The following is a 27,788-nucleotide window of genomic DNA, read 5'->3' as shown; positions in this document are numbered from 1 at the left end:
GGTCCAGTTTTTGCCTTTTTACTTGGTCCAGCTCCTTCACTCATTTTAGTGACCATAAACTTTAGCGAGGGCTTAAAATCTCGCAATTCGCCGACTAGCTTAGCACTTTGCATCGTCGTTTACGCATGAGCGGTGACCTAAAGGTCAAAATTCAGTTGTCATCTGACTGGTTGTCCTGTATGTCAATCAAGTAACGGGGATGGATGATAGGCTGACATCGTAAGTTCTGCTGCACTTAGAGACGTTGTTTGATTTGATTGGTCGCCCGAAGGGCAACATTCAGTTGTCATCTGAATGGCTGCCCTGTATATCAATCAAGTGACGGCATTGATGCTGGGATGATATTTTTTTAATGTCACGCCGCGATCGACCAGCGATCGACCAGTACCACCTCCGCGATCGACCGGTAGCTCGCGATCGACTTAATGAGCACCCCTGTAATAGAGCATAGATGATTATTTTGCATAGCTGGGTATTACATTTGAGGGAATTCAACTTGTACTTTTTGCAGTACAAGCATTAACAGGGACTTATTATGCTTTTCCCACTTTTCTGACCTATAAATGTCGTTAGAATGTTGCATTCACGTGTTAAACAGTGCAAAAGTTTCAGATAGTGAGGTTTGTTTGCATTTGGAAGTGAGGCCTGAAAAAGTTTGGGATGGCTCTGAACACTCAGTTCACATCCACTGACTGTGACTGATATGGGCATGCCCGGGTACAAGCTGTTAGCTGTACAAGCTGAGCAGGATCATGGGTGGAATAAATTAAAACCAACCATTTTGGAAATCTGAGGAAATACAGCTGGAATAGGTGCAGATTCCGGAAGATCCGGAAAGCTTCCTGAGCGGGTTATTGTGTGTAGCTGCTCTACACGAGTCCACAACTTAATATAAAGGGCGGAAAATGAGCATAATTGGTCCATTTTAAGAAATATTCCAAGTTATTCTTATTGTATAAGTATTTCAGCACCAGCTGAACTCTAATTTATTAGTCCTGGACTTGTTCCCGGTGTCCCCCCATGTTAATCCCCATCCAAGCACTCAACCCCCTACTGTGTGTGCCCCGATCAGTCAGCCCATTAGTTCTCATCATGTCACACACAGCTCTAATGGTGTTTTACACACACACACACAAAGACAAAAAAAACCATCAAAACCAGGACTCCATTAGTGGCCATGTGTGTGACTGTGTGTCTCCGTGTGTGTGTGACAGTATTACGGCTTTGCATGTGTCCACTTTTTACCACCTTTTATTCATGTTCCCAGGCCCGCTGATCAAAAACATGCACCCGCGGACTGGACAGCCTGGTGGTCTGTCGGGTCCCGGGTGGTCTCGGGATTTACAGCATGCTGCGTTCATGTGTGTGTATGTGTGTGTTCCAGGGGGGGGTACTTGTTACTTCACCGTGTTGTTGGACAATTTGTATGTCCTAACAAGCGACAACCAATTTCTCACAAGTTTGTTAGCAGATCATATGTTCTAATGAGACTTTGTTTAGTCGGTGTCACGTGACCTTGTACTTTTTTTTGGTCAACTATATTCAGACTTGGATGCAAAAATCAATACCACAGAGTATATTAATAGTACTTTTATTCCTTGTGTGTTGTGTCACGCCATGGTGTAACGGCACGCCATCACGTGTACATTGATTTTAAGGTCACATTGTGAAAAATGAAAGGATACAGTAAGTAAGTTATACATAGTATATTGCAATAAAAAACAGCATTTTTGTAATATAGGTGAAAAAGCGTATTATTAGTATGAACTTCACCAAATTATGACTTTTTCCCACTTTTTTTCTCTAAATCTTTTGACAGTATTATTGTAAAAGAATGATGATATTTCCATTTTTGCTGTTTTTTTTTTAAGTTTTCCTGTTTTTTTGAATTTTTGAATGTCCCACAAGGAAATATGATATTACAATTTCATCTTTGGAAAATTCCTACTTTCCTTATGATATTCTCTAACTACTTTAATATTGAAGTTGAAGTTTCATTGTAAAATTGTGTTTTTTTTCTCACAATATTCCAACTGTCATTCAGCCATTTTTTTGTGTTTCAAATTTCTTGTAATATTCTGTATTTTTTTTGGAGTGTTCTGATTTTTTTCTCATTTTTAGATTTGTTTGTTATAACATTGCAACATTGTCTTGTAAAATAATGACTTTTTCATGTGAAATTACTAATTATACGTACAAAAACTGTAGCATTTTTCTAGCAAAATTCAATTAATCTTGTAAAAATGTTCAAAACTCCAATATTTTTTTTAATTTTTTTTCCCTTTATTTGGGCAAATATGTGAATCATTACAGTGCATTTCATACATTAATCCAAATATAACTTTCCATTATTTACGTTTGTATTCAACTATCTGATCCCAAGCCCAAAAGGAGTAGGCTGAAGCAAAAGCTTATAAATGCCTACCCCTTTTTGCAGGATATAATCATGTTCATGCCATATATTAAATGCATAAAACATCAGTAACAGTGTCAAGCGTCTGAATAATTATTTTATTTTAAATAAAGTTTGCGATTGGCTGCCCGAATAGTTCCAGCTTGCTCTACCGAGCAATGGCGGCACCCTGCTTTGTCTTTGTCTATTTACATATTTCCCCGGGAAGACCAAGCATTCCCAAACAGGACACTATAAGACAAAAGAGGGTTTCCAAGCTCTGGCTTCTCTTCTGTGCTATCACTAAGACTCCAGCCAAAAACTCCCACAATGCTGTGCCGCATTGAGACCCCTGGCATATGCATGTCTTGTTTGCATGCAACACCATGCTATAGGACTGCATATTCCGCACAGCTGTAGACAAGGGCAAGGGCCCCCGTGTGAAGGCTGGAGGTGGAGGCTCCCCAAGATGAGCCTGCAAGGCAACAAAGGAGATTGTTTCTGGAGGTCAATTTGGCACAAAGTGCTTCAAGATGTTGCTTGAAAGTTAATTGGCCGTCGAACCTGACACCCAGGTAGGTAGGGGAGGCATTGTAAGGTGGAGGTGATGCATTCAGGTTCACTCGCTGGTTTTGAGGTGGAAGGTTGTGGTGGGAGTTTCTGCTGTCCTCGGTTTCTATGTCAGTATCTTTCTCTAGAGCTGCCTCCACATTGGAACAACAATTATTTGAGTACAGAAGAGCAAAATCATCAGTGCATCCATACTGAAGACCGGGTCTAGTAGAAAGGTCACTCACGTTGGATGTAATACATTTCGATAATATATCATAACATCATTAAGATCATTAAATATTTTGGGGGTTAATTAGCTTGGGATATGTGAGTAATTGGTTAAACATCAAGCAGATTCACGCCCTATAAATAAGATCTCCTCAAGCAAGTTTGTCTCTGACTTCTTCCTGTGCAACTCAAGCTTTATCGATGTAGTAAATGACCGAATTATTGAGATTATAAGCATAAAATGGCAAATTTTTCCCACAAATGACCATAAATTCCGGCATATATAGCGACATGAGTCTGTGAGAACCAGGCGGGTCTTTATTTGACAGGAGTCAATCATGAGTCAATATGAAAAACTCACAACGAGGTTGTCAACGCATTGGAAATTGCAGGAGGTCATTATTTAATATAACAGTCTTACTCACGGTGTCAAATAATACTACGCTCAACACACAGCAACTTAACACTCTAAAGGTACACCTGAGAAACCAACAAATATGCACCAGTACAAGTTGTCCCAGAATGCATTGCTTCTGAATGCATGAATTGGAGGACAAACATCATCGCAAATGGATGGATGGCGATGCAATGCTGTCTTTGTCCAGCAGAGGGAGCCAGAAAAGCCAGATACCAAAGCCCAGAAGGAGGCTGACGTCATCGCAGTGCCCTAATTGTCACGCCCTGTGTTGGTTCCCACGTGACAGTTTGTTTGAGTTACCTTCTTGGGCTTTGGTTTCCGTTTGGTTTTTGGTTTCCGTCGCTAATTTCTGTGTGTATTTAGTTCAGGTGTGCGCTTCTCCCTGTGTGGGATCATTATCGACAAATAAATATTATTTACCTGCAATTGGTCCTGGGATCATTTGAATATGCATCCCTGGGGGTCGAACCTTAAAGCTCTCGAGACCGACCGTGACACTAATGAATACATTGATGAGGTGCAATGCATATACTACATACACCACTCGTATTGGTACATGTTTGTATATGTCTCGGGTATACCTTTGGAGTGTTAAGTTGCTGTGGGATGGTTTAGTGTTACTTTTAAGGTGACACCGGGAGTCAGACTCTTATATCTAATGACATCCCGTGAGCTCCAATGGGTTGAGAAGGTACCAATAAAAACCTACCTCTAATAGAAGGCCACAAATATAATAAAAAAAATGGCAACTCTTGGCAAGCAAACAAAGGTGAACACGGGGAAGCCATGAAAAATAATCTGGCGTCTTCCTGGTGTGGACTCAGGCGTAATAAGTCATCTCAATTGCTGATTGCGTCGCCCAACGGCATCGTTGCTCCGTCCTCCAGCCACCAGACAAAGCTGTCTGAGAAACAGGAAACGGCAGGCATGAACAGGAAATTCCAACAATAAAAGCAAGCACTGTCATGCAGTACTATAGAAGTAAAATAAAGTGATATTTATTGTACTGTATGTATGTATGTATACTGTATGTATGCCATGTTTTAGTCTTGTTTGACGTAGTTCAAAGCAGACATTAAACATATCCAAAACGGATCTATTTTTATCTGGTCAATAAAAACGGAGCAATTGGTGCAATCTGTTTTTTGGTGTGGCTGCAAGAACATATTTTTTAAAAATAGTAAACATTCCTAAAATGTCTCTTTTATTGAAAATATCTTTGTGTTAAAAATGTATAGGTGTAAAAAGTTGCAGCGTAGTCGTTACGGTGTGACTGACATGACTTCAGGCTTTGTTTCCCTTTGCTAGCTTCAACTTAATCCTGCATTTTGCATGACCAGTTTAAAAGTACTGCTCATTATTCACCCATTCATGTAAAATATGTGCACCACTATCTTCACCGTTCATCGTTCACCACTCAAGAAACAAGAAAAAAAACAAACAGTTGACTATACAGTAGGTAGAAATGGCGCCACCTTATGAAGGACAAAGAAGCAGAGACAAAATGTCTGGTCGGCTGTAAAGGAGGCAGGAGTGGGAAAGGGGAGGATCTGCATGGAGTAATGGCTGCCAGATGTTTTGCTATTATTGCAGGGAGAAATTCTCTTGCAGCCTTATAGCGATCCATCATGCTCAGCGGTCCAGGAACAGGAGATATACTGTATAGGTGAGGAATGTATGCCATGTTTTAACTATTTATTTTACAATATGATGACTCAGGTCTGTTTCTGATGAGGCACATTCAAACTATACCATAATACAGCATCATAATAAGACACTAAAATTATATGTTTAAGATTAAGATTAAGATTAAGATATGCCTTTATTTGTCCCTCAGTGGGGAAATTTGTATTGCACAGCAGCAAGAGTCAGTTAAGCAGTACAAAATACACAATATAGAAAAATAAACAATATAAACAACCCAAGTATTAACAAAATCAACAGTTTTTCCCAGAGTTATATAGTACAATACAGTATGTAGATAATAAAATAAAAATAACAAAATAACAATGGGTAGTAGCACAATATCCATGGTGGATTATTCAAAAATAACCCTAAAAAAAACTCTTATAATAACCTATAATAACTACAAAACTTGATTGGATGAACGGGTTCATCCAGGCGTGGGACCAAAACCGGAATCATTACGCAATACAACAGTCTGACTCACAGTGTCATCTTACAAATAACGTTCCACTCATCACACAGCAACTTAACACTCCATAGGTACACGTCAAAAATATACAAACATGGACTACTATGAGTTGTCCCATAATGCATTGCCTCTGAACGCCTTCAATGGAGGACAAACAACACAGAAAAATAATGGATGGCCCTGCAATGCTGCCTCTGTCCACCAGAGTGAGCCAGAAAAGCCGTAGACTCGAGCCCAAGATGGAGGCTGGGAAACAGAACTTTTGTATACATTGAAAAGTTTCAGATCTTTGCGTTCAGGTTATGATGGACGATAGCGTTGAGTGTCCAAAATGAACCAAGCTGTTACTTTAAAATGGAGGTAGATCCAACCATATCGTTACACCTCTACTTAAAGACAATCGGCCATTTTTTCAACACTGAATTCTTATAAAACATCGGCAGGCTTTCACGCGGTAACGCTACAGAAACAGAATGACAAAATCCTTTGCTGGTTTTACCTCTGTGAACCCATGATGCAGCTAACAGAAACACCAGGAACAGAAACGGAACGCACTACAAGACCATCAACAAAAAGCTTGGCGAGGCCATAGCGACACAATAATTGATTACCAAATACAAAATAACAATTAATCGTCTTCGGTCAAGAGCTACATACACAATTACGCCTGGTAAGGTAAAAATGAAAGGTCAGGGACCAGCCCAGAATTGCAAGGTTAATGATGTCAAGGGAGTTGGGAGCACAGTTCCCAAGAATAGCATTAGGAGACACATGTACAGGCCCATCGGAAATGTTACAATCAACACCGGAATGACGACTAAAACTGAGCTCTTTGGCATCAGGTGAATATTCTAATGATAAGGACACAAATACTTTTATCATTTCGGTGATGAAAGGACAAAAAGAAACAGCAAAAGAAGGTCATCAAAAGGTCACTTATCAGTTCTCGGCGCTACCTCAGGCCATTACGTGCAGAAAAAGTCTCTCCAGCTCCCGTCCTTTTGTTGTCTTGTCTCCCTCCATCAACATACCAAGTGGTTTGCCAGATAAGGCATTATCAATCGATGACTGACCGCCAGCTCCATCAGTGACGACCAAAGACAATAATTGCCTTCAGGGATCAATGGATTCTGTTGTAATATTTCGTCTGAAATAGCTGTATTAATGCGTCATATAGTTATAAAAACACACAAGTCATCTATGACAGGGGTGTCCAATTGAATCGATATCCATTGATACATCTCATTCATAAGCAGTTCATTGTATTTTTACAATATGTCAATGGTCAATAAAAATTATAAGCAAATACAGCATAAATACCAACAGTTTGGAGTGCAGAGCTATAAAATATATTCATAAATATGTGAAAGGTGAAACAGAATAAGAAATCCAAATAACTGAACAGCATGAAAAAGTTACCATGTAAACATTTATTCAATTCATGACACAGATTACATCCTATACACTTAGCATTATTATTATTATTATTATTATTATTATTATTTACACTTCACAACACGGACACTGTGTCGTCACAACATGTATTTACAGCCCAGCCACTACGGAAACACAAAGACTTCACAGACACCTTGGAGTGGAATCATGACAAACATCTAGTACACGATATCCCTAAAGTCTGGACACAATATGTATATACAAATATGGATTTGGATAGAAACTAATAACTAGAGATGTCTGATAATTATCGGCTCTTTATCAGCATAAAAATGTGATATCGGTCGACATCGGTATCAGATTTTTTTTCCCCGATCATGAAAAACACATTTTTTAAATGCTGTATGTGTTCATGTGTCATGTTACAGATATCGGTATCGGAAATTGAGATTTGGACAATATCGGCATATCGGTTTTCAGCAAAAAAGCCAATATCAGACATTCCTAATTATAACATAAGGTATGTTTTTTTTTCAATTTAATGTAGACATTGTAATATATTCACTATAATTACTAGACCAGGGGTGGGCAAACTTTTTGACTCGTGGGCCGCATTGATATAACAAAATTTCCGGGGGGGTAGGGGGGGGGGGGGGCAGACTATATATTTTACACGAAACAGTCCAATTGTCATGCAATCTGCTATTATTATTTATTATTTTATATTTATATTTAAATATTTAAAAAATAATAAAATATTACAATAATTAAAATAAAATTAAAATAATAATTATTATATTATTATTATGTAAAATATGCAAATATAACAATATTATTATATATAATTAATATAATAATTAGCATTAATATAATAAATATAATAATCATAATGGTTATAATAATAATTATTATTTTAATTTTTATTATTATTATGTGCTTGTGTCTCTTTTTTCAGGAGCACTTTGTAAACAACAGACCATGTCAAACAACGAAATTGATACAACCATCAAAAGGTTGGCTCAGGCCATGATGCCAGGTTGTATGTTGAGTTTCAATTAAATACTTTGGAAAGATTGGGCGGGCCGTATTCAAACACTTGGCGGGCCGGATGTGGCCCCCGGGCCGTAGTTTTCCCACCCCTGTACTAGACAATAATTTGTTATTATGTCATTTCATTTATTTACATTTCATTAAATTTAAACATTTCATTAATTCTATAGTTTTATGAACTAATTATTAATAAATTGTACTTTTAGTGTGGAATGTACGCGTGTATTGTATGTGGACAGTAGACTTTAGGGACACCGTGTATTTTGTATATTGGTATTGAGTGGCGTAATAGTTGGGCTCGTCCTTACGGCCGCATTGCACATAAATATATCAAGTTAAATAAAGCTGAGAGCCAGCTGGTCTGCTGTGTGTGTGTGTGTGTGTCTAGGTGTGTGTGTGTGTGTGTGTGTCTGTGTGTGTGTGTTAGATGTTATTTATGGGGCCCTGGATGAATGCCACCAAACTGTTGTGTTCACTCTCATTTCTTTGAAGACAACACAACTCAATGTCAGGGGTGTCCAAAGTGTGGTTCTGCGGACATTTGTGGCCCGCAGCTCATTTCTTTTTTTTTTTTTTTTTTTATTCTCTCTCACGTATTCTAAAATTAAAATTAAAGACGACCTACAATTCATGAAAAAGGTCACCTGTAAACTGAAATCGCTGATGATGAAGTATGTTAAAGATTATTTTGGCCCTTTGGCACCAATACTACTAAGCTTTATTTAATTTATAACATTTTTATTTTGTAAAAAAAAAAAAAAAAAGTCTAAAATCAATCCAATAATGTAACCTGCATGTGTACTAAGCGTGTATTCTGTTCTTATTTGTGGCAAATCACACAATTTTATGCCTACGGTATATTCTCCATCGGCCTATTTTGGTAACGCTAAGGTAAGGAAGTTCCCCAGCAGTACCACACAGGTTATACATTTGTATAAAGTAGTACAGTTTTGCATGTATACTGGCGTATAAGGGTTTATTTTAGATGCATGCATCATGCGTGTGGTGCAGTTCCATTGTGTGTTCCACACGCTGTTATTTTTGGCTGCGCCGTGAGTGAAGGAGACGATTGGTTTGGTGACCTCTTGTCGCCGTCTCAATTACTTTGCCATTGGTGGGTGGTCCGAGAATGAGAACGCAGCTTTTGTGGCATTTCAACATTTTCTTGTTCCTTTAGGACTTTTTGACTTTTTTTTCAACATTGTTGTTTTTGTATTTTCTTGTTTTATAATACGCTGATAGGGCAATGAAAAACAAGCCGCATGCTAAAAAGTAGCCCCAGGACAACACTTTGGACATCCCTGATATATGCTAAACCAGGCGTGTCCAAATATTTTGCAGTGGGGGCCGCGTAGTAGGATGCAGGGAGGCCACTTTGATACGTTTTGTATATTGCAGATGCTAAAATGTCATTCAAAAACAATCACATCTTCGCTTTGTGTTGCATATGACAAAGCAAATTATTATAATAAATAATAAGATTTCTCATTCCTGAATATAAAATAATATAAAACAAGCTGTGGGCTGAAAATGGCCCCCGGGCCGCACTATGGACACTCACTGCAAGTGTACTGAATGCATTGTGGTTGTCAGCAAACAGTAGAAAAGTGTATAAACACACGACCGTAAGCGTCTACCGGGACTACAAATTGTGTGTCCGGTCCTGTGGTTGGGCGTCCGCACCATTCAAGAGATGATGACTTTTAGTTCCTGTGTTTGCAATCAACCTGCAACGACGTTTCAGCTACTGTTTGAGTTCCAGAGCCCAGACATGTTGGGGCCATCCTGTCCTTCCTTTTGTCTTCTTGTCGCCCACTGAAGACGACGACGATGATGATGATGATGAGGAGGATGAGGCTGTCTTGGGGATATCCGCCTACAGAAATTATTATTATTATTATTATAATCGAGAAACACATCACAGGCACAGTTAAATTGATCAGATTGATAACAATGTGGCATATTGTTCATAAGCCTGACACTAATTAGATTAACAACAAGGCTGTGATTAATTCTCTACATCATCTAACTCCTAAAGGTGTTGTGTGATATTCGATACTATTTGAACCCAAAAAAGACAATGTACTGCTTTCTGTTTGACTTCAACTCCTGAAGTCCCTATCAGTGACATATAGGAAACATTTCATGTGGTTGTCATGTGACTATCCCAGGAGATGGCTTCCCCAAAACGACATGCGTCAAGTAAGCTATTATATTTTCAAAAGCGTATTGATTTCTTCTCATGAAAATGCCAAATAAAGCCGTTTAACAATAACAATGCTTTTATATCGCGTCAAATATTAGGATTTGACTGTTCTTACTGTATTTCCTCAATTAATTTATATGGAAAAAAGCTTGGAAAATACCAGCTTTTTGTGCTACACAAAAAGTGTCAAGTTGAATTCTTTTCAAATAAGGAGTACATTTAACATCTGTACTTAGTAGTACTTTAGGATATGTGTTCCAATTTGGTCTGTCAAACAACTTAAACAACTTTGGAACTGCCACTAACAGCAATCTACATATATTTTAAAGTATTATAATATTGATATCACATACTTAGAAATATAAATAGTAGTAATTGTAAATCAATGCTAACAGATGAATAAGATTGGCGCACGCGTTTGCACTGCAACATTTATCAGCTATGGATGTGCAGTAGATATAAATAGAATATATTCTTGATAAAATGAATAAAATAATAAGATTACAGTTCCAAAATGGATGAGGTATGTAGAAAAAACGTGTACCTCTTCAATTGAAGTGATCACCTTGTGAACAGGCTATATACTAAAAATCATACAAATACAAGTATTCCAAAGGACATATATATTAATTTAGTGGCATTATTTATGCTAATAATATTTAACAATTAAGTTAATTCATGGACAATTATTTAACTGTATAAGTACATCTTCACTGTTTAATATTATTTGAATCGTATATGTTTAGTTCACAAACACACTCCATTATATATTAAACACACACACACACATATATATATATATATATATATATATATATATATATATAATTATCATAATAACATCAAATACAAAATGTATTATTGAATAATTTATAAATATGGCATCAGTACAAATGAAATAATACACAACTTAGTCCTAATAAATAGATGCCTGGCACTCTCTGGAGTTGAGTCAAATATTTATTTAAAGACTTCAAATAACTAAGAATAATTTATAATCAATACAAGGGCGATGTGATGTGTTGCAAAACGGACAAAAAAGAACTATGTCTTATTTTTGTCACAGATTTTAACCCAATGTTATTGTAATCATTTCGTCGTTGTTGCTTTCTTAATTTTGCAATAAATGAAGTCAAATCAATATAGTTTACATCACAATTGATTAGATTATTGATTAGACTTGTTCGCACGTATTTAATTGTCTGTCATTTTCCTCCCTGGTCATTCTGATGACATTTAAACATAAAGCAGCGATAAACATTTACATTTTTGCAACATGAACCAAAAGGAAAACGACTTGAGTCAGCGTCTTAAAGGAGCTGCTATCTACTGTATGCTACTTTAGTATTAAAAAATGTACTGTACCAAAAGTACTCGTCCTTTTGTGCTCAATTAACAAAATAACATGAAAAAACTCGTTTACTGTGGTTGTCCTTTTAGCACGTCAACCCGGAAATGCTATATGCCAGGTTATTATTTCCTGTTTACGTTGGCGCCTCACACAAACAACCAATCATACACCGTCCTCTCCTTCTTCTTTGTATTGATTGGCTCGCGGCATCACAGTACTTCTTGCAGCCATTAGCTGTCGAAAAAATACGAAAAGTACCGAGTAGGGAAGACACTAAAGTGGTTGGAAATGGATCACAATTTTTTTTGTAGTCAAACAGAAATAGTAAATTGCAAACATTAATGTTTAATGTAGGCTAAGGACGTATTTCTACAAGACTATTGATTACTTTACGAAAAGGAAGTGAGTGGGCAATACTATTTATCGTTTTGTGGAAGAAGTACTAAATGTAGTAATAAATCGCCATTTTCTTTCTATCAGTAAACGGTATACTCTACATGTGGGCATGTTGATATGTTTAATTTAGTTAAGAAAAAAAGGCTAAGCAATCAATTATGGTAATAAGTGAAATACACGCCCGGTTGTATGTAAGTTTTATACAGAGCTTAAGCGTCAACGTTTGAATTATTTGTCATTACATTCCAACTTTTTCATCTCCACGGTTTTATTTTTACACTATATTGAGGGACAATTTAAAAATGAGTTAGTTCTCGCTTCTAATGGCATTTTGTTTAAAAAAAATAAGCAAATATTTTTGAAATATTAACACGATGTTAGCACGTGGTCTGACGTTCGACGTTTGCTAATACTACTTAGCATATGTTTTTTTTTTTTAAAGCACGTGCCGTATTTATTTACTGCAGCCCATTGGACAGCCCTGCCCTCGTGAGCTAAGTGATCTACTTGGACAACAAAGCTGCCAATAATCTGTCCCAACAAGATCTAAATCACTTTGAAATCATAATAGCAACACTAATAATATAATAACACGTAATACCACGTTGAACACGGGGGGCACGTGTCATTATAATACAATTATCATGGCGCTGACGCTCACTGGCACGCTTAAGGAGACACTGAATAGTTGAACAGGTTGGTTGTAATCTATTGATGGGCAGCATTTATTCAATATGATATTATAATAATATAATAATATGCCTCCTATTGCAGTGCCTGTTTCTGCTTTCAGTGATGAAGGAAATCACTTAGACATGATGATATCATTTACTGTGTGCTGCCTTTATAGGCTTCCAGATATTAAACATAGAGACATATATATTTGTCTTATGGGGATTAATAAAGTGAATACGGTATGTATTTATTTTCCACCTATTCAATATTTCCACATCATACATCATGGGCAATGGTTGTGCTGAAAACACATGGTGACACAAAAGCAAAGGTGAATATTTTTAATAAATGAAAACTGACTCGATTGTAATATGAATAATATCATTTGCAATGGTGGACACCAACTGGACACCATAGCTTCACAAATGTTTATATTTCATAAGCCACATATATATATAATATAAACAGATGTCTTAATATGTTAATGTAATTTAGTAATTGCAATATCTTTATTATTATTATTACAAATACTACTACTACTAAAAAATAATACATTTGCACTGTTTGTATTATCATATTTATGAAATAATTGAGTGTACAATGTGCATATATTATTTGTTTACATTTTAGGCACACTGTTCATCAGGGGTGTCCAAACTTTTTCCACAGTTTATGTTTCAGGTGACTGTAACTTACATTAATAATTGCATTATGTAATCAAAAATATGATTCACCCACGGCTCGCAAATGACACATAAGCACGACTAAGTGGCATCTTAGATACTTTCATAAGAGTTCATAAGACAAAAATTAGTATAGGTCACAATAACATTGCTGTTCAATGTCAATGAGGCTTCATATAGTTCACTATTATTATTATTATTATTTTTTTTTAATTATTGTTCTTTTTTTGTAGACTTGCATGTAAAATGTGCAGTGGTATGCACTTTTATTTTGCACACGAGCGTCTATAAACACAGCGTGTAAATACAATATAACATACACATAATTCATAATATATGGAATAAATGATTACGGTTTATATACCAAGTTAATAAACACATATATTATATGTAATAATAAACACAATGAGGACATAAATAAATTAAAATAACGAATGTATGTTATTTGTTTATTTGTGTTATATGTATGTTATTAATAAATCATTTTAAATGTATATATTTTTACAACATATAAGATGTTTGGATAATTGCAATTCAATTCAATTCAATCCAATGGAAAAAGTAAGTCTTACCGTGTCCCTCTTCCTCCGCTCGTCCCGGCCATCGGACTTCTTGAGGTCGGCCTTGAAAGCCTGCGTGTCCCCGTGCTGTCCGTCCTTGTCCAGGATGTCCATCAGGTAGGAGATGTAGCTGGTGGCCAGGCGGAGCGTCTTGATTTTGGACAGCTTGGTGTCTGCGGGGACGTTGGGGATACATTCCCGCAGCTCCGCGAACGCCGAGTTGATGCTTTGCGTCCTCCGCCTCTCCTTCCGGTTGGCGGTGGGTCTCCTCTTAACGGTGCGGGGGTGGTGGTGGTGGTGCTGGTGCATGCCCACGGGGGCTCCGTTAACGGAGACGGCGCCGTGTCCGCCGTGTCCGGCGTGTCCGTAGTGGTGGTGGTGGTGGTGGTGGTGGGGGTCCAGGCCGCCCGGGGTGTTCCCGTGGTAGTCGGGGCTGTATCCCGGCGCCATGCCGTACTCGGTGGGGGAAACGTCGGCGTGGCTGATGAGCCAGCTGGTGAAATACGGAGGGGCTCCGGTGTCTCCGTGCAGGGAGTAATGGTGGCTGTCGTGGTGGTGCATGACCGGATGGTGAGGGAAGCCTGAAAGAACACTCATGCTGGATCTCCCGCAAGTTCTTCTCAAATATATATCTCCTTCAAATTAAAAACACTTCTACTAATGTCCCCAGCACATCACCGAGTCCGCGTTGGTACAAAGAACATCCTGGACCCGGGCTGATGTCTACTCAAGTCCATGGTGCCTAAGCCTATGCAACAAATACACAGTATTTATACTCGGCAGAAAAAATATAAAAATATGCATTTTGTTCTCTTTTTACCTTTTTAGCTCATCTCAGACGTTTTCTGCTGCTGCGGCATCTCGGCGGTTTGGTGGACTGGACCAGTGTGTGCACGACCCCGGGAGACACGTCCAGCTTTGCTGCAGCCTGGACCGCAAGACAGGAAGACCGCTTCTGACGTCATTTTTACTACCGGGGGGAGGACCAATCAGCAACCTTCTACCCTCCATTGGCCTCGTCTGTAATTCGCACACACTCTCACACACACACACACACACACACACACATACACACATGCTCTCACTGGTTTCAAAGTCAAGGCCCGCGAGCAACATCCGGCCTGTCAGTCATTTTGTCTTTAGTCATGAAAGTAAAAATATTATTTATTGATGTCTTATATGTTTATGAATAAATGCATGCAAAGCAATGCTGGTAGTAGCTTAGCTTTTCAAAGCTTTTCCATTATTTACAAAATATTACTCTGAATTTATTTTAACATATTATGAGCAAAAAAAAATTAAACAAGTATTTTTATAATTTAAAAAATATTCATTAAGAATAAACATGGTACTTGGAAATTTTACAAAAAATGTACATAACACATATCAATTTATATAAGTTGATATTGATCCTTTGTCACTGCAGCCACATGTATGACAACACAGTACGAATAATTATATTATATTTTTATATAATTATATAATATATATTTTTTAAAAGTACTCAAATAATAAAACAATACCACCCAGTGCTGTATAATAACACCAACATATAGTCAAAAAGCACACGTAAATAACATAATAAAATGAGGAACTAGAATGTAAAATATGTATAAATGTGACTTTAAAAAACGGTTTAACGGCAAGCATCGTGTCTTCTTGAGTTGCGTGTTTTCATCTTATCAGCACGTCCAAGATCAGGACCAACCAAACCAGGACTTGGGAAGCTTATTCCATCTCCATCACAACTTTTGTCAGAGGGGGGCAAAAAGCAGAAAACGCATAGCAGCAACATGCGTAAATGCCCAAAACACTTCCTTGAAATAGAACCTAAATAAGGTTATATATAACTTATATATAACCTAAATAAATCCCAATAAAATATACAATTCTTCTTTCAGTGACAAAAAAAGTACAATTTCAAACTGACAACCACGTATGTGTTTGTAGACATACATGGAATAAAATGTACATAATTTATATCGCCTATGTTTAACCCAATTCATTAATATATAAAAAAATATATTGAAATGAAATAATTTTAAAACAGTTAATATAAAAATGTTTGACATAAATATAAATATACAACTACCGTGTACTGTTATGGATATACAATAGCTTTTAATGACATTTGGATGCAGCCAATGAAAAGTAATGTTAACTAATTTATATTTCAATTTCGCTACTTGGATTCCTTTCACAACAGTTGCACAACTAAAAAGATATTTGACCACTTCAATACTTTATAGTTACTTTATGCACTAAATAACATTTTTCAATGTAAATATTCCATGCATTATTTTCGGCTTTATGGTATTGTAATGATGTGAAATCATAACGTACACAGACGTCAGGTTCGCTTCCACAACAACAATAAATATTTATGTTTTACACCGGAAATGAAGAAAGGAGACATCCGGGTTATATGAAATAAATAAAATTAGTAAAAAAAAAAAATCAAAAACTTTTGACAGCATTTATGTATATTTATTTTTTCCCAGTCTGCTTCATTGAACATTTATGCCAATGTTCAATTCCATACTTCCATACTAAATGCTCTCATAAGAGCCCATTCATTGTCCAATCACGTTATGAATATACAACTAAATTAATTCCAATATTCCATCTTCTGGTTGCAGCATCGTCTATCATACTGCAGAGTTACAATAGTTGCAATCAATAATCACCAAACTGGCTGCTAATAATCATAATGAATATGATAAAAACAGGTCCAAGTGCTGCGCTTGTGTAGAAGATGAGGAGCCAGACTGGAGGTTGGACTCATTTGTATTTGTGTGTGTGTGTGTATTTGTGTGTGTGTGTGTGTGTGTGTGCCTGCTGTGTGTAATCCATCTATGTGAATGGGAGCTGTTGCAGTAATTTAGATGAGTTTGTGTCTCCTGATAATGATATATAATTACACTGTAGGTCAGTCGGTCAGACTCCTGATCTTTCTTTCTTTTGCACACACACACACACACACACGCACACACGCACACACACACACACACACACACACACACACACACACACACACACACCTCCCCCATCTCCTCTCATCTACTTCTTTAGTATAAATAAACCTGACGGAGTAGCACTGCGTTTGCAAAGGAGAGAACGTAAAGGTGTGTGTGTGTGTGTGTGTGTGTGAGTGTGTGTGTGTGTGTGAGTGTGTGTGTGTGTGTGTGTGTCAGGCAGTGTGATGACGTACAGGTACATTCTTCAAGTGCTGTTGCTGTCTGGATTCAATTGGATTTGGGGTCTCCCTAAACTCTGGACACAGGAAAAACAGCACACAATGACATATAAATAATATTTTTTTATAATTTATCATGAGTTTGATATAATATATAATCTTATTTTTTTAACTTATATTTGTTTTTATACTTATTTTATATGACACATTTTTATCGATTTTTATTGTCCAATGGGTCGATTCTGCCGAAAATTTCAATATTTTATTATTATATATCTTATTATACACATACGGATAAACATACAAAATTTTAATTGAAATAATAATTATAAAAAAATACATAAAATGACATAAACAATTTTAAAACAAAAAAGACTTGTATTTGTTTTTATACTTATTTTACATGACACATTTTTATCGATTAAATTGTTAAATTTGTATCATCCAACGGGTCATTCTGACGAAAATTTCAATATTTTATTATTATATATCTTATTATACACATAATGATAAACATACAAAATTTTAATTGAAATAATAATTATAAAAAAATACATAAAATGACATAAACAATTTTAAAACAAAAAAGACTTATATTTGTTTTTATATTTATTTTACATGACACATTTTTAGCGATTAAATTGTTACATTTTTATCATCCAATGGGTCGATTCTGCAGAAAATGTCAATATTTTATTATTGTATATCTTATTATACACATAATGATAAACATACAACATTTTAATTGAAATAATAATTATAAAAAATACATAAAATGACATAAACAATTTTAAAACAAAAAAGACTTATATTTGTTTTTATATTTATTTTACATGACACATTTTTATCGATTAAATTTTTAAATTTTTATCATCCAATGGGTCCATTCTGCTTAAAATTTCAATATATTATTATTATAGATTATAGACATTATTATAGACATAATGATAAATATACAAAACTTTAATTGAAATAATAATTATAAAAAAACAATACATAAAATGACAAACAATTTTAAAACAAAATATGCATGCGAATATATATAAAATCAATAAATAAAATTATTACACAAAATATAATATGATTGAATGCATATAATATGTTCACAAAAAAGACAACAATTATTATAATAATATCTGTATTTTTGTAGATGCATGGTGGGATACATTGTGGTTGTCCACAACTGACACCCTCTATACTGCAAGCCGTAAATTAGCACGTGAATTTAAAAAGCTAAATAAATACACCCTCCTTAGCACCCAAATGAGGCACTGCCGATAAAGTTTGAAAGCGTGAAACATCTTCATCATCATGGACTTGATTTGTTGATGGTCCTTCTCATGCTTGTTCTCACGTCAGAGCAGGGTCACGTTTCTAGAAGGACATTTGAATCAAAGTTCTTTCCTCGGGCTTTTCCATACGATCGGCGAGGCCTTCCCACCACTCAGACAGGCCTGGTCGTCCCCGACTAAAAGGACGCTTAATCTCAGGGATTATCCCTTTGCAAAACGGTCAAGTCAGATTGACACCCTGAAACCCGAGTGACAGGAAAGACAAGATGATACCTTCACACCAGATGATACCTTCACACCGTGTGAAAACACTCAACATCTTTCACACGATTATTGTCCAAACAGACACAAAGATTCTCAATTCCACCTTTCAGCTCTCAATTACCACATTTGGCCACAGAAGACCACGTCGCCCAGGCGCCGGCCCCCGGCCGCCCTGGGCCGCCGGCCCCCGGCCAGACAAAACACGTAGCACCGGACGTTTATGTGTTGGTCTACTGGTGGGGGAGATCCTGTGTGGCTTCTTGGGGCTGGGCCTGGCCGTGCCCCGTGGATGAAGGCCCGACCGGCAGGCGCTCGCCTGTGGGCCCCTCCCCCCGGGCCTGGCTCCAGGGTGAGGCCCAAGTCTGGGCAAGATGCGGTCCCTCCTCTTGAGTTTGTTCATAAGTGAGTTTGTTCTGAATCACTCTTTGTGACCCACCCTAAAAGATGAGGAGATGATCGAGTCCGGATCCCTCTTGGACGCCTCCTTGGTGAGGTGCTCCAGGAAGGCCCAGTTCGGAACGAGCCCCGGGACAGACCAAGGACACGTTGCAGGAACGATGTCTCACAGCTGGTCTGGGAAAGCCTTGGTGTCCTCTCGATGGAACTGGGTGGCCCGAACAGTCTGGACTTCCCTCCTGACACTCATAATTTCCTAGTGGACAGAAGTGTTCAAACTTTGTCCACTAAGGACCACATCAGTAATATTCAAGTCTTGACCCTAGTCTAAACCTGTACGGCCTCCGTTCCACGCCAGACCCTCCTGGCAAGTAGGATAGCAAGGAAGTTCGACTTTGGGCTGTTTTGGGAGTTTGTGGAGTCATCCTCTTTTACCTTCAGGTATCCGAGGAAGGACTACTCTTCAGATGGTTTCTTGCTCTCTTCTCAAAACCTGCCCAGATTTCCTCAGGTTGGTATTTAGGCCACATTGAGGTCTTCCAATGCTGAGATGAAGGTCCATCTCATACCTTTTGTTTTGACTTTGGCGCATCACCAAGTCAGTAGCAATGTTGAATGCTAACAATGCTAACCTCACCTGGATTTCCAAGCTCCTGTTTCCCACCTGGCATTCAAAGTTGGCATAGAAGGTCGGAATGAGATCCACCATATGGCGTTAGATTCCATCGAACCGTAAGATGTTTCAGAGGTTGTCTCGGTGTTTGTTTTTGAAAGTTGACAACATTTCCTGTGTTGCCAACATGCTAACCAAAAAGTACATTCATTCATCGCATGGGTGCTGGAGCCTATCCCAGCTGTCTGTACACCCCGGACTGGTGGCCAGCCAATCACAGGGCACATATAGACAAACAACCATTCACACTCACATTCATACCTATGGACAATTTGGAGTGGCTAATTAACCTAGCATGTTTTTGGAATGTGGGAGGAAACCGGAGTACCCGGAGAAAACCCAAGGAGAACATGCAAACTCCACTCAGAGATGGCCGAGGGTGGAATTGAACCCTGGTCTCCTAGCTGTGAGGTCTGCTAACCACTAGACCACCGTGCCGCCAGCCAAAAAGTACATTCATTCATTCATTCATTCATTTTCTACCGCTTTTCCTCACGAGGGTCGCGGGGGGTGCTGGAGCCTATCCCAGCTGTCTTCGGGCGTAAGGCGGGGTACACCCTGGACTGGTGGCCAGCCAATCACAGGGCACATATAGACAAACAACCATTCACACTCACATTCATACCTATGGACAATTTGGAGTGGCTAATTAACCTAGCATGTTTTTGGAATGTGGGAGGAAACCGGAGTACCCGGAGAAAACCCACGCATGCACGGGGAGAACATGCAAACTCCACACAGAGATGCCCGAGGGTGGAATTGAACCCTGGTCTCCTAGCTGTGAGGTCTGCGTGCTAACCACTCGAGCTCCGTGCAGCCTCCAAAAAGTAAATTTCAATTAAAATGTAAAATAAACAATTATAAAAAATAGTAATTCTAATTGCATAAAAAAATGCAAAAATAATTATGAATGACCAAAATTTGCATTTTCTTGTTGATGCAGACTTCCTGTACATCCTAATGAAATCAAACACATTTTCTTTGGCCCCATGGCGGGTTATTTAGCAGTCACACTGAATAAAACAACGTGAAGGTGATGAGGGTGTACCCTGCCTCTCGCCCAAAGACTGCTGGGATAGGCTCCAGCATACCCGTAACCCCAGTGAGGATAAGCGGCATAGAAAATAATTGATTGATGAATTGAAATTGTTCTTTTCCTGTTATCTCTTCTGTATTATCAACCTTTTCATCACAAAATGATTCAATCTATCATCATTACTGTGGTTGAATATTGTAGGAGTTTCCTTCTGGAGGAGAAATGATCACCAGGAGAAAGCAGCCGTCATGATTAATGGACTGCATGGGCCGTATGTGTGTGTAGTTAATTATGAGCTCATTAAGGGGTAGTCCAAACTTTGTAAGACCTATCTGTTTTTACTTAAACACATTCCTGTCATGCAAGTGTGTGTAATATGAAATCAGCAGTAGTCCATGTTTAGTCTTCAGTGACAAGAACGCTATCTATACATCATTTCGCCATTTGGCATGGCGTGTTCCAATAGGTCATCGCTATGTTTCCTGTCTCCATATGGCAGCGTTTAGAAAGTTAGCCTTCAGAAGACCGGCCACTTTCACTCTGCCGTGTCTGCCGACACGCATTTTCAGCCTCATGACTTCGACTTTGGCTGAGTCTCAATTGGCGCACTTTGGTACTTACACTGGATTTTGGGAGGGCATAAGTGCTTTCACACCGAGATCTACCCTAGAGAGATCTGAGATCTACAAACCCTACACAGAGATGGCCGAGGGTGGGGTAAGACAAAATAAGAAGCCAAAAAGTTACCACTTCCACACAAAATGGGAGGAGAACTCCTTCATTCATTCATTTATTTTCTACCGCTTTTCCTCACGAGGGTCGCAGGGGTGCTGGAGCCTATCCCAGCTGTCTGGCTGTCTGATTGGCCAGCCAATCCCAGGGCACATATAGACAAACAACCATTCACACTCACATTCATACCTATGGACAATTTGGAGTCGCCAATTAACCTAGCATGTTTTTGGAATGTGGGAGGAAACCGGAGTACCCGGAGAAAACCCACGCATGCACGGGGAGAACATGCAAACTCCACACAGAGATGGCCGAGGGTGGAATTGAACCCTGGTCTCCTAGCTGTGAGATCTGCGCGCTAACCCCTAGACCACCGTGCCGCCCGTTTATTATTATGTTTATTATTATTATTATGTTCTATCTGCATCAAAATGTGTTTTTTAAGTCTTATCTAGGCTGCACGGTGGTCTAGTGGTTAGCGCGCAGACCTCACAGCTAGGAGATCAGGGTTCAATTCCACCCTCGGCCATCTCTGTGTGGAGTTTGCATGTTCTTTCCGTGCATGCGTGGGTTTTCTCCGGGTACTCCGGTTTCCTCCCACATTCCAAAAACATGCTAGGTTAATTAGCGACTCCAAATTGTCCATAGGTATGAATGTGAGTGTGAATGGTTGTTTGTCTTTATGTGCTCTGGGATTGGCTGGCCAATCAGACAGCTGGGATAGGCTCCAGCACCTCTGCGACCCTCGTGAGGAAAAGCGGTAGAAAACTAATGAATGAATGAGTTCTCCTCCTATTTTGTGTGGAAGTGGTTACCTTTTCGCTTCTTAATTTGTCTTACCCCACCCTCGGCCATCTCTGTGTTGAGTTTGCATGTTCTCCCCATGCATGCGTGGGTTTTCTCCGGGTACTCAGGTTTCCTCCCACATTCCAAAAACATGCTAGGTTAATTGGCCACTCCAAATTATCCATAGGTATGAATGTGAGTGTGAATGGTTGTTTGTCTTTATGTGTCCTGGGATTGGCTGGCCAATCAGACAGCCAGACAGCTGGGATAGGCTCCAGCACCCCTGTGACCCTCATGACGAAAAGCGGTAGAAAATGAATGAATGAATGAGTTCTCCTCCTATTTTGTGTGGAAGTGGTTACCTTTTGGCTTCTTATTTTGTCTTTCCCCACCCTCGGCCATCTCTGCGTGGAGTTTGCATGTTCTCCCCGTGCATGCGTGGGTTTTCTCCGGGTACTCCGGTTTCCTCCCACATTCCAAAAACATGCTAGGTTAATTAGCCACTCCAAATTGTCCATAGGTATGAATGTGAGTGTGAGTGGTTGTTTGTCTATATGTGCCCTGTGATTGGCTAGCCACCAGTCCAGGGTTTACCCCGCCTCTCGCTCAAAGACAGCTGGGATAGGCTCCAGCACCCCTGCGACCCTCGTGAGGAAAAGCGGTAGAAAATGAATGAATGAATGAATGAGTTCTCCTCCTATTTTGTGTGGAAGTGGTAACTTTTTGGCTTCTTATTTTGTCTTACCCCACCCTCGGCCATCTCTGTGGATAGAATTATGCTAGCATACTAAAAAAACAAAAACAAATAAACCATCCAAAAGCTAAATTCATATGATCTGCCCCCCTCTCCTTCACACTACAATGGACTGTCCCACGATGACGAAACACAGAGCAAATTTATGCGTGCCAGTCCAGTAGGTGAGGGGCCGGTAATGCGCCTTTAGGTTGGTTTGCGAAGCACCATAAAACCAAAATGGAAGAGGAACAAGTGGAGAGTTTAAGTGTGAAGAAACTTCAAATGAAGCCAACTTGCAGAGAAAAAGAAACCGGCAAGAAGATGCCCAAAAATATATTGCCCCATTAGCGAAGGTGTCAAGTTATTTACGGTGTCGGTGAGCTGAGTTCCGGTCGGCTTTTTGAACGTAAAATCTCCCTGTTTCTGTTTCTCCATCTCACATCATTTTTGCAAACAATAAATTTATGACAAAGGATTGTTGGCATATATTGTTGTGTAATTGCTTTTGTTACATTTCAATTGTTATTCTTCCAAGCAAATACATATACACAAACATGCGTGATGATATCTTTGTGGTTTTTGTCCAAAACTAAATATGGTTTTAAATGTTCATCCTGTATTCATTTACTCCAAGGTCGTATACTCATAAGGGCCTTTGAAGCTGCTTTTTTTGTGTTAAAAGAACATATGAAAAGCATACACAAGATAGATTATATCCTGAAAGTAAAACTCTCAAATCTAGCATGTATTTTATATAAACAGGCGTCTACAACGGAATCCTGCTCAAATGTTCCTGAAGTTGTAGAATTCTGATTTTAATCAGTATTGTTCGGGGGAAATACTTCTGAAGTCGTACAATATCTCCTTTGTTCTTTGTCGGTAAGCCCGAGAATATAGTTTAGCAAGCATTGGTATGTCTTTTCTTGCATTTTTTTGTTTTGCTAAACATATTTTTCCAAGAAGGAATTGTTAAGAATACACACCAGACAGATTTTAATTTATTTTGAAATGCGTTATGTGTTTTCCCACAATCAAATGTTTTCAATATTGTGATAATAACAATGTTTTCAACATTTTCAATCATACTGTTTTAGTGGTAAAATACAGCCTATTAATTCTGATTGTAAAATTTTGAACATGCATCAGATTGTAAGAAGTCGTGCTGCGGCATTTTGTACAAACTGCAGGCTTTTCAGCATTACTAGAGCCCTCTAGACCTGAAATAACACCCCTATAGTAATATGTTTAGCAAAACAAAAAAATGCAAGAAAAGACATACCAATGCTTGCTATACTATATTCTCGGGCTTATCGACAAAGAACAAAGGCGATGTTGTACGACTTCAGAAGTATTTCCCCCGAACAATACTGATTAAAATCTGAATTGTACAACTGATTACTCCAAAATGCGCACATTTAAGCAACTTTACATATTTTTGCCTAAATCAAGCATCAAAATTGATTAATGAACTAAAATACAAATATAAGGCATCCAGAAGATGCATTCAAAAATGTGACGCTGTGTAGTAAACTACACTGGTCACTAGGTGTCAGTAGTGTTCCTGTAATGTTTGAAGAGGCTCACAAGCATCAACATTAATTTAAACAAAAAGTTTGATTGCAGGTTTGAAATATTTCACAATAATTGTCACGATAATAATATGGGCTACTGTCGTGGCCATATTCCACTCCACTCCACTCCGAGCTCAACGCTGAACCCCAAAAATCAACTGTTCAAAACACATTTATAGCAACACACACAAAGACGAGTCTTAATTATGTCCTGAATTGCTTTTTTTCCCTCTGATTATATTTATTATATTGGGTAATACAAGTGTAAAAATTACTATAGGGGTGTTATTTCAGGTCTAGAGGGCTCTAGTAATGCTGAAAAGCCTGCAGTTTGTACAAAATGCCGCAGCACGACTTCTTACAATCTGATGCATGTTCAAATTTTACAATCAGTAACTGTTACATTTGTTCACTTCCTGCTTTCCTAATATAGTTGAAGTTTTTATCATTATTATTATTATTATTATTATTATTATTATTATTATTATTATTATTATTATTATTATTATTATTATTATTATTATAATAATTATTATTATTTTGTCACAGACTTGCTGGGCCTCACTGCACACCACTGCACACATCTACAATAACATCTCGGCCTTTTACATGTTGCAAAAAATATCATTTACTATGTCTATGCCTTTTTCTCTCAAAACGGTCGGCCATACTTTAAAGAGCTTAAATAAATAAACAGCGGTTACTGATGTTTTGTATTTTCCTGGAGAAGAGGCTGGCCTCTGCTCTGTTAAGTATGGAGATACTTCAACATGTTTACATTTCACAGACGCTTTTCCATGGTGTCCATGTGGTCTCACAATACTGAGGTAAATGATGGTTGGACATCGGGTGTCACGTTGACCACATGTTGGTAACATGTCTGTGGCACGAGGAAGAGGTCTGTTGGATAACAGAACAAACAATCCATGCAAATGTAGGCCCGCCCAGGGATCACACATAATTGTGGGTCCAGCTAAAATGGCTTCTTATTGGAGGGCAGCGGGGTGTGCGGGGACTGCTGGGGTGCTGGGCACTCGGTGGGTGCACTTAGGGGCTAGGGGGGTCGGGGCCAGGTGGGTTGACTGGCGGGGTTGGTGGTGTGCTTCAGCAATGTCCTGGGGTTTTGCTGGGGTGTCCGATGTTCCCAGTCTTCTTTTGTTGTTTGTCTTATGTAAGATTCTGTGATTATATGTGTGAAAAAAAACAAACAAACAAAAAAAAAAAACTTATTGAATTGGTAACTGCTATGGCGTGGAGAAGGGGTAGGATTTAATAAGCTTTGCTTCTTCCTGCTCCTTTTCAGACATGTGTAGTAATGAGGTGTTGTGTATATGCATGTATGTGTATGTGTATATGTGTATATATATATGTATGTAGATATGTGTGTATGTATATGTGTATGTATATACGTATATATATATATATATAAATAGATATTGTAAGTGTATATGTGAGAAAGAATAATGTAACATAGTATGCATGTCTGAAATAAATTAAGAAAGAAGAAGAAAGACAACACTGTGAAAGCACTTATGAACAGCGGAGGTGGATTTGAGTTGTACGTGCGATATATATCTCAATAAGTTCTATTTTAACATGTTTGGGATAACATCTAGTATCCGAACACGAATGGAAGGATATACACAGGAGCGCACACCCGCAAAAAATAGCGTTTCTCACGCTGGCTTTAGGACTAACAAACTCATTCAGACAGATAGCTGCAGCTTTGCTTTGCAAACAATGAACAACTAAAGTAAACCACATGACAACATAATAAGTAGAAATGTATTTATAACATAAAAAGGGCTAAAGTGGATAAGGATGTTTTGTAGTTTTCCAAAGACGACTTTGGCAGAATCTCTCTGTGCTGTCAGGAAGAGAGAGGATAGATAGAGCGAGCGAACGCAGGCTCAGCTATGAAATTAGCAGTTCAAAAAAGGAGGACACCAAAAATACATCACATTTTGGGAGCACGGACCTCTGCCAAGGCCTAAAGCTTACATATTTATTTAAAGCAACAGAATACCTTCCTCACGGGCGGTGTTGTTGTTTGCTTTGTGGAGGATTTTATCTGTTTGAAAATGTAAACACGTAAACACGTAAACAAACACCCGGTCAATTTCTACACCATCTACTTGTATTAGCGTTTGTCTTTTCTATGACCAAATAACATGACTTTTGTTTGGTTCCAGTTCACTTTAATTTGTTTGTTTTCCACTGTTATTGTTTCCATTAGCTCCTGTGATACGTACCGATTCATGTCTTTGCGGTGAACATGCAGTCCCGACGCTGTGTTTGTAATTATTCTTCCAGCAACAGTCTTTTGAATAAACAACGTCACACGCTGATTTATCACGGTAATGCTTTGTGGTTTGTAAAGATGCTTTCGTCTTCCTTCTGTGTCTTTGGATAGCAATTCTTACAGAGATATTTGCACTTTACGGTAGAGTGGTTGAAATTACTTTCACATCCGAAACGCCAGTGGTTGTGAAAAATGAATGTTTTACTGGGCAATTTAGAAATGAAAACAATTTCAGTCACACCGAATATAGAAAAGCAAACATAAATTGAGTCATAATACAAAGAGTGCAACTTAACTGAATAACTCTGGAGCACATTACATGGTTAAAATAGTTAAGTATTAATCATTCATTAAATGTCCGATATTGTATGGTAGCATATGTACTGTACAAGATAACACCGTGATAATGATAACAGTGAGAACAATGATAACATGATGTTACTGCAGAGAGTGGTGAGGACAGCAGAGAAGATCATTGGGACCCCGCCCCCCCCCCCCCCCCCCCATTAAGGAATCAAGAGCCCGCAAAACTTTAAATTATTGTTATTTATTCTAAATTATTTAAATTATTTGTACAAATTACTGTTTACGCTGTACATTGTTCATATTTGATGTCATCTATTTATTCTCCACATTATTTTTTATTTGTTATTATTTTTTTAATTTTTAATTTTTAATTTTTAATTTTTAATTTTTAATTTTTAATTTTTAATTTTTAATTTTTAATTTTTAATTTTTTTTAT

General features: G+C 38.1%; 1 protein-coding gene across 1 annotated transcript; it reads right to left on the bottom strand.

Moving 5' to 3' along the window:
* Positions 1–8,083: 8,083 nt before the first annotated feature.
* hand2 (heart and neural crest derivatives expressed 2) lies at positions 8,084–14,996 on the bottom strand. Its single transcript, XM_058077844.1, has 3 exons — positions 14,882–14,996; positions 14,074–14,809; positions 8,084–10,066 (listed from the first exon to the last, which is right to left on the bottom strand). The coding sequence occupies exons 2-3, from the start codon at positions 14,656–14,658 to the stop codon at positions 9,935–9,937; spliced, it is 717 nt and encodes a 238-aa protein (XP_057933827.1). The 5' UTR covers positions 14,659–14,809; positions 14,882–14,996; the 3' UTR covers positions 8,084–9,934.
* Between the last annotated feature and the right edge of the window lie 12,792 nt (positions 14,997–27,788).

This window comes from Doryrhamphus excisus, chromosome 1 (genome assembly GCF_030265055.1).
Source record: "Doryrhamphus excisus isolate RoL2022-K1 chromosome 1, RoL_Dexc_1.0, whole genome shotgun sequence".
Lineage (NCBI taxonomy): Eukaryota > Metazoa > Chordata > Actinopteri > Syngnathiformes > Syngnathidae > Doryrhamphus > Doryrhamphus excisus.
This window is presented reverse-complemented; position numbering and strand designations above follow the sequence as displayed.

Excerpts from the sequence above, each read along its gene's own strand:
- hand2 (XM_058077844.1), bottom strand. The coding sequence starts at position 14,658 with ATGAGTGTTCTTTCAGGCTTCCCTCACCATCCGGTCATGCACCACCAC. Across the intron at positions 10,067-14,073 it reads AGCGGAGGAAGAGGGACACG|GCGGATATCCCCAAGACAGC; the intron begins GTAAGACTTACT and ends TAATTTCTGTAG.